We start from the raw sequence: 11609 nt of genomic DNA on the forward strand, positions 1-11609 counted from the left end.
GCCATTATTTATTTCATGATCCCTTACCATTTCACTTCTTTATCCTGGATCTTGTATGAGTACCGTCTCCTGATTGGATGAAATTGGTATCCTGACCTGATAACCTGACCCTGTTTGGTATAAAGAGCTGGAGAGATGGGTAGAAATAGACCCCCGTTACTGAACAAAATACTTTATAGCAATAATTGATCTGTACATAGAGCTATTTAACACTTACATTAATCACATTACACTCCTTCAATAACTGCAGCTAGAAATATAAAAGTCAGTTTGTAACTTAAAGGGAATGCTCTGCTTTTCACTGTGGCACCACCATCACCCCGTCAGTCCCAGCATGCTCAACAACACCACTGTCAACGTCAACTCCAGCACCCCCGGAGCGCCCAGCGGGGCCCCACCCTGGTACCAGTACTCAGTGTGTGCCGCGGCCCCGTACGGCTTCATCTTCTACTTCGGAGTGAAAGTGTTCAACCTGGCAATAGGAACGCCCTGCAACGCCCTGGTCCTGTGGCAGATCCTGTCCAAGAAGAGTGACTCGTCCACTTCAGACATCTTCATCTTCAACCTGGCCATTCTGGACACCTACTTTTGCCTGATGACACCCGTAGACATGGTTAACCGGCTGGCCCTGGGAGACAGCCGCATCTGGTACCTGCAGAGGTTTGCCTACGGGGTGAAGGATGTGGCGCCGCTCTTCCTAGTGAGTTATTCTTTTCTTCATAGCAATGAACCAGTTTTCTGGTTCATATTTAGTGTATGAAAACAGGAGGGGGACAATATAGAGCCCTTAGAGAATCCGGTCAACTACTTTGTAAGTGGTTAACATAGCATTTGTTTTTTCTGATGTTTCTGATTGTATTGCATTCATAAAGCACCATTCAAAACAGGAGTTACAAGGTGCTGTACAATGAACACATGCTGCTATATCCTATATGCCACCCTTTACCCCTTATCCCTAAACTTATTTGCCATTTTTTTTACTATTTTGAAAACCATTTTAGAATAGTTCAAATAGCCGATCTACGAGCTCACAACGTGTCGATGTAGATCGGATAGTTGAACCATTTGAAAATGTAGGTCGGCCATAGCAGAGAGGAGAAGGCCCGTGGTATTTATTTTTGCGGCTTACGCCTTTTATTGGTTTTTTGAAGGGACAGACAGTAGGCTGACAGGAAACGGGAGAGAGATGGGGGAAGACATGCAGTAAAGGCCGTGTCGGGCTCGGGAGTCGAACCCGCGGCACACTGCGACTGGATTACCAGTCGGGTGCCCAGACGGTTACGCCACCGCCTGGGCGAGCAAGACACTTTAACACATTCTGACCTGAGATCAGATTCATATGAGGTTTCCGCTGGACACACACTGGTCTGATTAACCCATTCTGACCTGAGATCAGATTCTAGAAATGTCAGTCGTTCTTCAATTTTTCAAAAAAATAGCAGACCTACAAGCTCGTATCGCGCCACTCGGTGGCGCGATATGAGCTTGTAGATCTGCTATTTTTAAATAGCTAAAGCACGACATGATGCCGACACCAAAATGGGTGCCCGGTCAGAATGGGATAACCTCTAACTGCTCCCCCGACAATGTATTAATAGTGCACACTGCTCCTGATAGTTAGGATGGTTTAACCCATTTTGACCTGAGATCAGGTTCTAAAAATGTCTTCTACATCGTGACAGTTTTCTGAAAAAGCTATGTTTCTGTGTCAGTGGTTCTTCGATTAAAAAAAAAATAGCAGACCTACAAGCTCGTATGAGCTTGTAGGTCTGCTATTTTTCAATAGCTAAAGCATAACATTAAGGGGTTCCCGCAAAAATGGGTTGATGCAGAGGACCATACAAATGTGCTTGTGACAAAAATACCCCCAAAAGAGTTGGGACCATATATTATTAACACATGCTCCTCATGCACTCATGGTCACATAACATACTTTGATTAATTATACACCTGCATGTTCTGAAGTATTCTTTTGTGGTTGTGCTACTCTACTGTAGATGTGCATCTGTCTGGATCGCTACGTAGCCGTGGTCCACCCAGTGGTGTTCACCGGCATTCGTGACAACAAGATCCGCATTGGCATTTCCGTGGTGGTCTGGGGCCTCATCCTGGCGCACGGCCTCACCAAGTGCACCCTGGGAGTCATGAGCGTCAACGAGGTGTTCAGCATCGTCATCCTCTCCGCCTTCGTCGTCATGGTCTTCTGCAACATCTCCGTCATCTGGGTCCTGCGCCGCTCCGTGATGGGGAAGGAGGAGATGCACCCCGTGAAGAAGAAGGCCTTCAGGATGGTGCTGATCATGCTGGCCATCATCGTGGTCAACTACCTGCCACCCGTGGCCCTCATGCCCTTTGTGTCCTACTACAGCTTTGTGCAGTTCCGCTGCCAGATCAGCATCAGCGTGTTCTCCATCATGGATCTGAGCTGCAGCATTGAGCCCCTGCTCTACATCACCAAGATGGAGCGCATGAACGGGGTCTGCTGCTGTAGGAGGAGCCCCGTTAAGAAGAAGCCTCACGATGTCAAGGTGTGATGAATACATATAGGGTCCACCCTAGCAGTAGCAATGGTATTCCACTGTACCACTGCTACTGTTCCCAGACCTTAATGCAGTTGTCTCCGTTCTCTTGGATGACCAGAAGTGTCTATTCTGAGCATGTTACTATGTATAATAAAGACCATTCTGTGAACCAAATAGATTTTGGTGTAGAGGGGGGGGGGGGGCAAGTACAGATCCATGGGGGAACGGCGGTCATCAAAATATATAGGGTTCAAGTGGTTAAGGCCTCTGGCGAAGACTGACATTACAGGCTCTAATAGTCTGCCTCCATGGCAACAGGTTCCTAACTCATAAGCCTTTTTCCGAACTTTAATCACCGCCTTGGGCGGTCTTGTTTATAGAACACTAAGCATTTGGTCATTAAGCAGTTGGTCATTAATTAAGCCTCATAATCAAAACCCTATGGGGCCAATTAGCAGCGGGGTAATTAATAGGCATCCAGATGGTGTGAACCTGTGAGTTGAACATACTAAATAAATGATATGAAATGTTAATTATATGAACAGGGAATAAATAGCTCATGAGCGTTTACGCATACTGCACACTGCTGGCTAAACAGATACTGTCAGCCAGAGAATAAAGCTGTGCTTGTTGTTTGTTGTTTGTTCCATGAGCGTTGTGTTGGTTCTGAATGTGGATAATGAGAAGGAGAGAAGATGGCACTCAATAGGCTATGAGCAGGTGCAGCAAACTAAAAAAAAGATTATGCTCCCCTCCAATAAACAAAATGACTGACAAATGTGTAATATTGTGCATCAAGGTGGTACAATATTGAATTCTGATTCATAATTGTTGTTTATTAAAGTTTTCAATATATTAAATGGTTTTCAATGACATGTAAAACTGTGTACTGTATGCACAGGAGTGCATACAGTACTGTTCTGTCTTTGCTTTATAAAATTAAATTTGATTGTTACATTTGATATTTCCGTGTAATTATTGTAATACATTACATATTTAAATTAAATCCATTTCTTCATTAACACGTGTAATCACACAATGATTCTATGAAAAATCCCTACAAGACACATTTGTGTCACAAAGGCACTTTTTAAGGCTGTAAATCAGTGGTTTCCAACCAAGACCCAAAAGAGAACATTTTATGTCTCCCCGGGAGCCAAACAAGAAAATAGCCCATCTACAAGTTCACAGCTGTCGAGATACAACGTTTGTGAGCTTGTAGATCTGCTATTTTGACCATTGTTTTATTTTTTTAATTCATGTATTGTTTTTACATGAAATTGTTGAATACATTTTCTTTTTAATTTCTGGAAATTTCTGGACTTCTTTTTTTGCTCTTCTGAAATAGTAGTAAACAATTTTTTTTAAATGGGTCCCCAACCCAATGTTTGGGAACCACGGCTGTAAATGGTCTGCATTTTACAGTGCATTTCTAGTCTCCCTACTACTTCCCCAAAGTGCTTTACAATTGTATAATAGGACTGTCACTGTACAGTACTTTTTGCACGTTTTATTTTGGTCCCATCTGCAGCAGAATTCAGAGGACATACAGTAGTGCAGATGATCACACAGATGAACCCTAGCATCCCTATTCTGGGCATCATAATAGCCGGGCGAACATTCTGTGAAAATAGCCGATCTACAGGTTAGCTTGAAGATCAGCTATTTTTGCCAAAGAGATTTGGTGTAGGGAGAAAAAAGGTGGGGTCCAAGAAGTATACAAGACCCCTGGGGAACGTGGTCAATGAAGTATTAGGGTTTAAGTGGTTAAACCTGTGTGATTCTGGTGTACAAGTCCTGCAAACTCTCTGGGCTTGCTTCAGGCCCATCTTCTGAGGTCACATACCCTGGATAGGTGGGGTAGAACTGTACAGGGGGTGGTGTGCTAGTGATGGGAACTCCCTTCCCCGACGATGGCGGAAGAAGCAGGGGTATCAGCTTAGCATGGGCATAGTCGATCTCATAGCCCTCAAATATGAGCCCTACGCCCCAAGCACCCAGCGCCTCTTCCAGAAGCCGTGATACCTTCTGGGTTGCCAGCACGAGTCCTTCATAATCTCCCTCGTCCAGTCGGAATATGTCAGAGGTCAGTGGTCTGCGTGGGACCAGCACTGTGAGGCCTGGGGAGTTAGGGAACGGGGTGAGGAAGGCCACGTGACCTTCGTCCTCCCACACTCGCCACTGCTGCTCCTCGCCGCGGACGATGCGCGAGAACAGGCCGGGGTGTGCGGGATCGTCCCCTAGGAAGGTGTGGTTGGGTGGGACTTCGGGTGAGGGGAGTCTGGCCCGTATCTTAGCTTGGAGCTCGGCGAGACGGGCGTCGGTCCACCGCGGGCCACTCTTGGAGGTGCAGTAGCCTGGGTCATGAGGGGTGTGCTCCTCTTCTCCCGCCAGGTGGGGGCGCCATTCAGCATCAAGGCCGTGTAGAGGGAGAATACGGATCTGTGAACCACAAAACATCAAAGATTTTGATTGATTGAAATATTTATTAACAGTTTGCAGAATTACAGTACATTTCAAGCACAAACTCAATACAAAGACTGTTAACTGTGAGTGGACGACCCAATTAAGCATTACACTTGTTTACAACAGGGTCCACATTGTTCAATTCATCAAAACATTTAGAGACGTACAAATAGACACTTCTATATAGTTAAAGAACAGAACAGGAATTCATCATAAAGGAAGCAAAAATGGAAAAGAAACATATACAGTGAGGGGAAAGGGGGGGGGGGGGCGGTGGGGGGGATTCAGATTTTACAGGGGCCAGTTTCGAATTGCAGCCATCCGTAGGTGCCCTTTGAGAGCGGTTTTGAAGGAGTCAAGGGATTCACATGTCTTAATGACTGTTGGTAGGGCGTTCCACATTTTGATGGCATAGGAGCGAAAATAATTTAGTCCCTCGTTTGTGCCGAATCTGGGTTGTACATGGTTTGTTGCACTCCCTCTGGTGTTGTGGGTGTGGACTTCGTTTACATTAAGGAAGTATCTAGACAGGTACATGGGTATCTTGGTGGTGTATCGAATCTTGTGGACCAGACCCATTGCAAGATGCTGTACTCTGTCGTCGACCCTAAGCCATACCAGCCTGTCAAAGTGGGCAGGGGTGAGGTGGGTTCGGGGGGTGAGGCCAAGTAGGAGCTTGACCAGTTTGTTTTGGGAGGTCTGGAGTCTTGTTTTAAGGGCCTTTGATGTGCTGTGGTACCAAGAGGTGCATGCATAGTCAAAGAAACCTTGTACGAGGGCTCCTGTTAAGGTCTTCAAGGTGTTTTTGTTGGAATCTTGTTCTTTGATTGACTTTTTTGATTACGTTGGTGGCCATTTTATCACCGGAAAGATTGGCCTCCAGGATGGAACCTAGGTAGGTAATTTCATCTGTGTGTGATAATATTGTCACCCACTCTAACCAAGAAGCCATCTGCCTTGCTGAGATTACTATTTGATCCGAAGAGAATGGATTCAGTTTAGATTAGAATAAAATATTAATTAAAAAGCTCCCTATTCTGCCTCCATTCTGTTTAATTGCTTTATCTGAACAAGTGCTTAGAAAAGAGTTAAGTGCTACAAAGGATAGGAATGCAGGCACACATCAAACCTAGCATCAATAACTTAACATCTGTGGAATTACAAAACAAGCAGCAATACAATCTAATCAAATCTAATCTAAATAGCATATACCGGTACACTGTATGTAAACTATTATTGCAGTGTTAGGCTTAGTTTCATAAAGTAGATTGGGACCCTGGCAATAGAACATTATATCAAATGGGTATCCTTGGCCTAACGCATAAAAAACGGGGGTCTTTGAAATTAAAACGTTTGAGAAACACAGACTTAGAATGACCGAGACAAGCTGTCAGAGGAACACTCACCTGGGCTAGTTTGTCTCCGTTAAGCCTGGAGACAAGTGCACACCTGCGTACACGCAGCCTGTCACACAGCAGGTGCCCAACAGCCCTGGCACCCCGCAGCATGGTCAAATAGTCCCTCTGTCCCAAGTGAAAGATGCTGCCTCCTGTCCCTCCAGGAGACCTCTGCTCCAGTACCGCAGAACCCGGGGTCCATGGAAAGGGGTGCAGGTAGGCCACCAGCTCCTCTGACTCCCAGATGACATGGCGAGGTCCTCTGGAAGACATTCTGTTAAGCATGGATGTATGGTAAGCAGGGAAGAAAGACATGACTGAGAATTAGGATGACATGAAAAGTTAAATAACAAAAAGCTAATTAAGGAAAGGAACTTAAACCGAGATGTCTAACCCTATGTGGTTTGAAAGGTGGTTCAAGGAGTCCAGAGAATCCAGCTAAATTAGTCTGAGTTAGTCAAAGATGATCTGAATGGTAACAGAAGAAGCTGTTTAGAGTATTATAGGTAGGTCTGGAGGGTCTGTGACGAGTATTCGAGTCCTGTAAATTAGAGATTAGAGATCTATACCATTGGTTAGGCTGCTCATGTCATCCGGGCATGTCATGATAAGTCGCAATATCCATATATGGATCCCCGAGGTCAGCCATGCCAATGTCCAAATTTATGATGTCAGACTTAGATGTGAAAGTCAGCTCCATAGTGGCAGCGGTGGCCGAGTGGATTGCGGAGCGGGCTAGATATCGGAAGGTCGCCAGTTCGAATCAGCGGTCCGACACGTTAAAATTACCACCGTTGAAGTGCCCTTGGACAAGGCATTGAACCACTACCATGAAATGCTCCATGTGGGCCTGGCTGTAAACAAGTATCTGATGCTTAGTCCAGTTACCCTTGGTAAACTTGATTTACCAGAACGCATTTCATACCCAAATACGGTGTCTATGATGTGGAGCCACTGACAGACAGCAGACCGTAATCATCAGGACTCACACAAACATAATATGACATGAAAGTCTCTGTAAGAATGACTTGTTAATACTAACAATAACAATGTGTCGTCTATGTTGACATATGACTCCAAAATTTGGGCATTTCTTTTGTCTGAGCCGCATTGCCTTCCATTCCATAGTGATTTTTCAAAAGGTAGAACTTTGATTGATTGATTGAAATATGTATTAACAGTTTGCGGAATATACAGTACATTTCAAGCACAAACTCAATACAAAGACTGTTAACTGTGAGTGGACGACCCAATTAAGCATTACACTTGTTTACAACAGGGTCCACATTGTTCAATTCATCAAAAAATACATACTGTGTGTGGAGGAAAAAATGATTAGCTCTGGACACACACACACACACACACGCAACTTTACGCAAGACATAAAATAAGCTATGTAATATTGCTAACCTACCTTCTAATGAAAACCCTTGTAAAGTACAGCATTAACTTGGGTGTAAGATATTTGACCGACCTGGTAACTATGACTGTCGACTTGTAATGAAAATGGAAGTAAACATAAACTGCGCCGAATACTACTAAAGTGGCACTTAAACACGGTTGTAGCATGCTATGTTCAGGCTATATGTTCTCACCCTTTTCTTACCACAACAATAATGAGTTTTGCGGAAGTAAGTAGCCATGTGACCATAGCATGTGACCCTCTGCGTTGCTGTGACAGATGAAGGCGTGGGCTTTTAAAGTAGTTGTAGTTCAACAGAAGGACACCAGAGGTCACTGTAAGTCTATAATAAAGGGTACTTTCATTTTCTGCTTTTACATATAAACATGTGTGTGTGTGTGTGTGCGTGTGTGTGTGTGTGTGTGTGTGTGTGTGTGTGTGTGTGTGTGTGTGACTGTGTGTGTGTGTGTGTGTGTGTGTGTGTGTGTGTGTGTGTGTGTGTGTGTGCGCGCGTGCGTGCGTGCGTGCGCATGCGTGCGTGCGTGCGTGCGCGTGTGTGTGTGTGGGGCTTGAGGCTTTTTTTCAAGAATGTTATAGCAACGAGTTCAGTTCCTGAGGCCTATAGGCATTAGTGGGGGTTATTTTCCTAGATCACATCAACAAGACTGAGAATAGCTGTCCGCATTTATAGAGTGAACACCGGTGTCCTGTTAAACTATTTTACCACTACTTCACGCTCATGTGTTTCACTCAACTAACTTAACTAACCCTATTTCAAGTTCAAGCACACACCTTTTTATTTAGCAGCAGTTAGTTATTAGTAATAGTATCATATGATCCTTCGTCAGCTCTGGGTGGGCGAGATAATGTCTTCTTCGGTCCTCTCATCCCATCACAGTGTCTGAGGAGCTAAGCTGATTACTGAGGTACTGACCCCATACTGGACTGCTCATTAAAAAGCTATAATTAGTCCCTGAAAGTAGGACACTGTTCACTGTGCGTTTTTACCACTGCTTCTTCTCCCAGGCTTCTTCTCTCTTATTATAGAGAGTATGCGCATGCATAAAGTGAGTGGAAAATCGGTCAAAGTGGGTTTAACGTTGTTTAACATCGTTTAATGCGATCAGATAGGACTTTTGCGTTTTGGATGTATGGGCTGTAAAGGCCAGAAAGTCGGTTTTTGCCACTCAGTAGGCGTTCCTGCAAACCTCCGGGTATGATGATGATGTCCCACGCATACCCTCTATTAAAGGTTCAACATGCAGCACTCTCTCACTCTCTCACTCTCTCACTCACTCACTCTCTCTCTCTCACTCACTCACTCACTCACTCACTCACTCACTCACTCACTCACTCACTCACTCACTCTGCCAGCCTGTCTGTATATAGTCTACTCTATATAGCCTACTGTATTATGGAAACCTCATATGACCTCATATGACTGTTGGACAGTTTTGGACTGTCCAACAGTCACCTCCGTGTTTTGAGCTTGCATATTTGCTATTTTGATATGTTTGTATGACGCTGTAGTATGATCAAGTAGAACGGCATTAATTGATGAAGTTACAAAAAGTTAAAATATGGTGATAAGAGGTTTGTACCTGACAGCAACTATATATATATATATATATATATATATATATTATATCATATATAGCTGAAGGCTACTGGCACAAAGGACTGACGTGTCCATTTCGTTTTGTGGTGTGTCAGGGGACAATGAGCCTGCGGCGGAATGTGGTTTTCATCCCCACTAGTTTAGTCCCCATATAGCTTCCCTCCACAACCAGATTATCCACTTTACTCTAAAACAAACCGTCTGCGGTCTCCAGGGCTAGTTTAACACTAACTATAGAGATAACCTTCCACATCAGCTTGTTTGTCTCTTGTCTCTTGAATAAAATATATTCCAGTTTATTGTTCATGTGTCCTCTCAGGAACTTTGACTTGTAGATGTGAATGGGGTCCTGCCATACTGCTGAGTGTGGCCAACAAGGCTGCGCTGCTGGGGGATGGGTGATCAAAACCTACCCTCCAGTCTGTCCTTGTAAAAGCCCCCTTTAAAATGTCTTGGCCGGCACCAGCTCCTTTTTCAGCTCCTTCTGGGCAGCCTGGCTCCCCTCAGTGTCCCCTGCCATGAAAGCCCTGTTCATCCTGTTCAACAGCATGTACTGAAGTCACAGCATGTGACATGTAATAGAGTTGCTACCGGCAAGATTAGTCACTACTAGGGTTGGCAGTGCAGGTTCAATGCTCAGGAGGTAGAGCGGCCGCATGGAAAACATAAGATTCCCAGTTGGAATTCCAGCTCCGACTAGGTTAGTGTCGAAGTAGTGTCCTTGAGCAAGACACTGAACCCAATGAGCAGGCTGCTGCTGCCTTGCATGGTTTCCTCCACCATCGTTTAATGCACATTGTAAAGTGCTTAGGATAAAAGCGATATGTAAATGCACCATTTGCCATTTCAATAAACATTATTTATAGACGTGAAAATTAAGAAATTATCAATTAAAAACAGAACAAAAACAAGATGACTTGCTAGGGAAGAAGACGGCACGGTTTCCCCATAGTAGCAAGAGCTGGTGAAGGACTAATCACACTAGTTCCCACACACTATCATCATCATGTATATGCTAGGTCAGACTGTCTGGAATAGACCTGTGTATGTGGACAGTGCCAGTTTAGAATATGAAGGGCTACTGGAAGCCTACTTGGCTATCACTGCCTTACAGTGTATCTTTTTCACTGTACGGTGTGTAACTATGAATACCCTTCACAGTATTACTGAGCCAAATGCCACAAGTCATTGAATGCAACCTGAAATAGGAAATGTATTGTCATTGGGATATTCTGTAGTTTCACTGCTTTAGTGATACTCACTAGTTGGTGTTTCATAGATATATTTGAGAAACCAGGGGGATTTCAACTGATTGTGAATAAGGGACCACCACCCTGGCTAAGGTGGTCTTCACACGAGGATGGTGTTGATAGAAAACGGCAAAATAAAGTATCGTTTGCTGTGGTCCATTTAGACGAGTAGGCCTACGGTGTGTTGTAATGGGACGGGATATGGGCTTTTGTAACACTTCCTAAATGGTAAATGGTAAAGGGTGCATTTATATAGCGCCTTTATCCAAGGCGCTTTACAGAGATTGTGCATTACATTCACCCATTCATACACCGATGGCAGCAGAAACTATGCAAGGCACCAACTAGCACATCGGGAGCAATTAGGGGTTCAGTGTCTTGCTCAAGGACACTTCGACAGTAACTCTGGGGGAGCCCGGGTTCGAACTGGCAACCTTACGGTTACCATCCAGGCACTCTACCCCTGAGCCACTGCCGCACCATCGCCCCATCGCTTCCTATGCAACGCATCCCATGTCTATGCATTCCACTGTTTCTCAACAGATGGTCCATGGCCTGCAGGTGGTCCATGGGAAAATGCTTTAAAATATAAATAAAATGCTTTGTTAAATGTATTAAAATATGTTTAAATAAATAATAAAGTATTTCAAAAGTCCATCAAATGTAAGAAAATATTAGAATTAATAGCTAATAAACATATTGAAATGAAATCATGATGGTTAAGGACTTGATTTCATTCATTGCACGATACTACGTGCAACAAATCATATCAATGCCATTCTCTCACTTTATCCAACCTTACATTAAATAAACTCAGGTTAACTGATATACAGTAGCAGACACGTACATGATGACATGATTAATATGGGCACATTTCCTAAACATGATGACTCAATCAGGCAAGCTGGTACACTTGACTTAACCATCTTGAGATTCTAACTCTCTTTTGAATTC

The 11609-nt window shown here is 44.1% G+C and overlaps 2 protein-coding genes across 3 annotated transcripts; one reads left to right on the plus strand and one right to left on the minus strand.

Annotated features, from left to right (window-relative positions):
• Window positions 1-286: 286 nt before the first annotated feature.
• On the plus strand, window positions 287-2534 carry LOC310859191 (G-protein coupled receptor 35-like; the record flags this gene model as incomplete). The annotated part of the gene is made up of 2 exons (XM_083765592.1): window positions 287-700; window positions 1998-2534. 2 exons carry the CDS (start codon window positions 287-289, stop codon window positions 2532-2534), a joined length of 951 nt encoding a protein of 316 aa, XP_083621718.1.
• A 981-nt stretch (window positions 2535-3515) lies between these two features.
• Window positions 3516-7986, minus strand: LOC310858791 (uncharacterized protein). Of its 2 annotated transcripts, none has more exons than XM_083765054.1 (3): window positions 7860-7986; window positions 6395-6659; window positions 3516-4964 (listed from the first exon to the last, which is right to left on the minus strand). In XM_083765054.1, the coding sequence occupies exons 1-3, from the start codon at window positions 7952-7954 to the stop codon at window positions 4290-4292; spliced, it is 1035 nt and encodes a 344-aa protein (XP_083621180.1). In that variant the 5' UTR covers window positions 7955-7986; the 3' UTR covers window positions 3516-4289. The 2 variants fall into 2 exon arrangements, with proteins under 2 accessions (XP_083621180.1, XP_083621179.1); XM_083765053.1 differs by having other exon boundaries at window positions 7800-7986.
• Window positions 7987-11609: the final 3623 nt, after the last annotated feature.

This window comes from Protomyctophum parallelum (genome assembly GCF_964188405.1).
Source record: "Protomyctophum parallelum genome assembly, chromosome: 5".
NCBI classification, from domain to species: domain Eukaryota; kingdom Metazoa; phylum Chordata; class Actinopteri; order Myctophiformes; family Myctophidae; genus Protomyctophum; species Protomyctophum parallelum.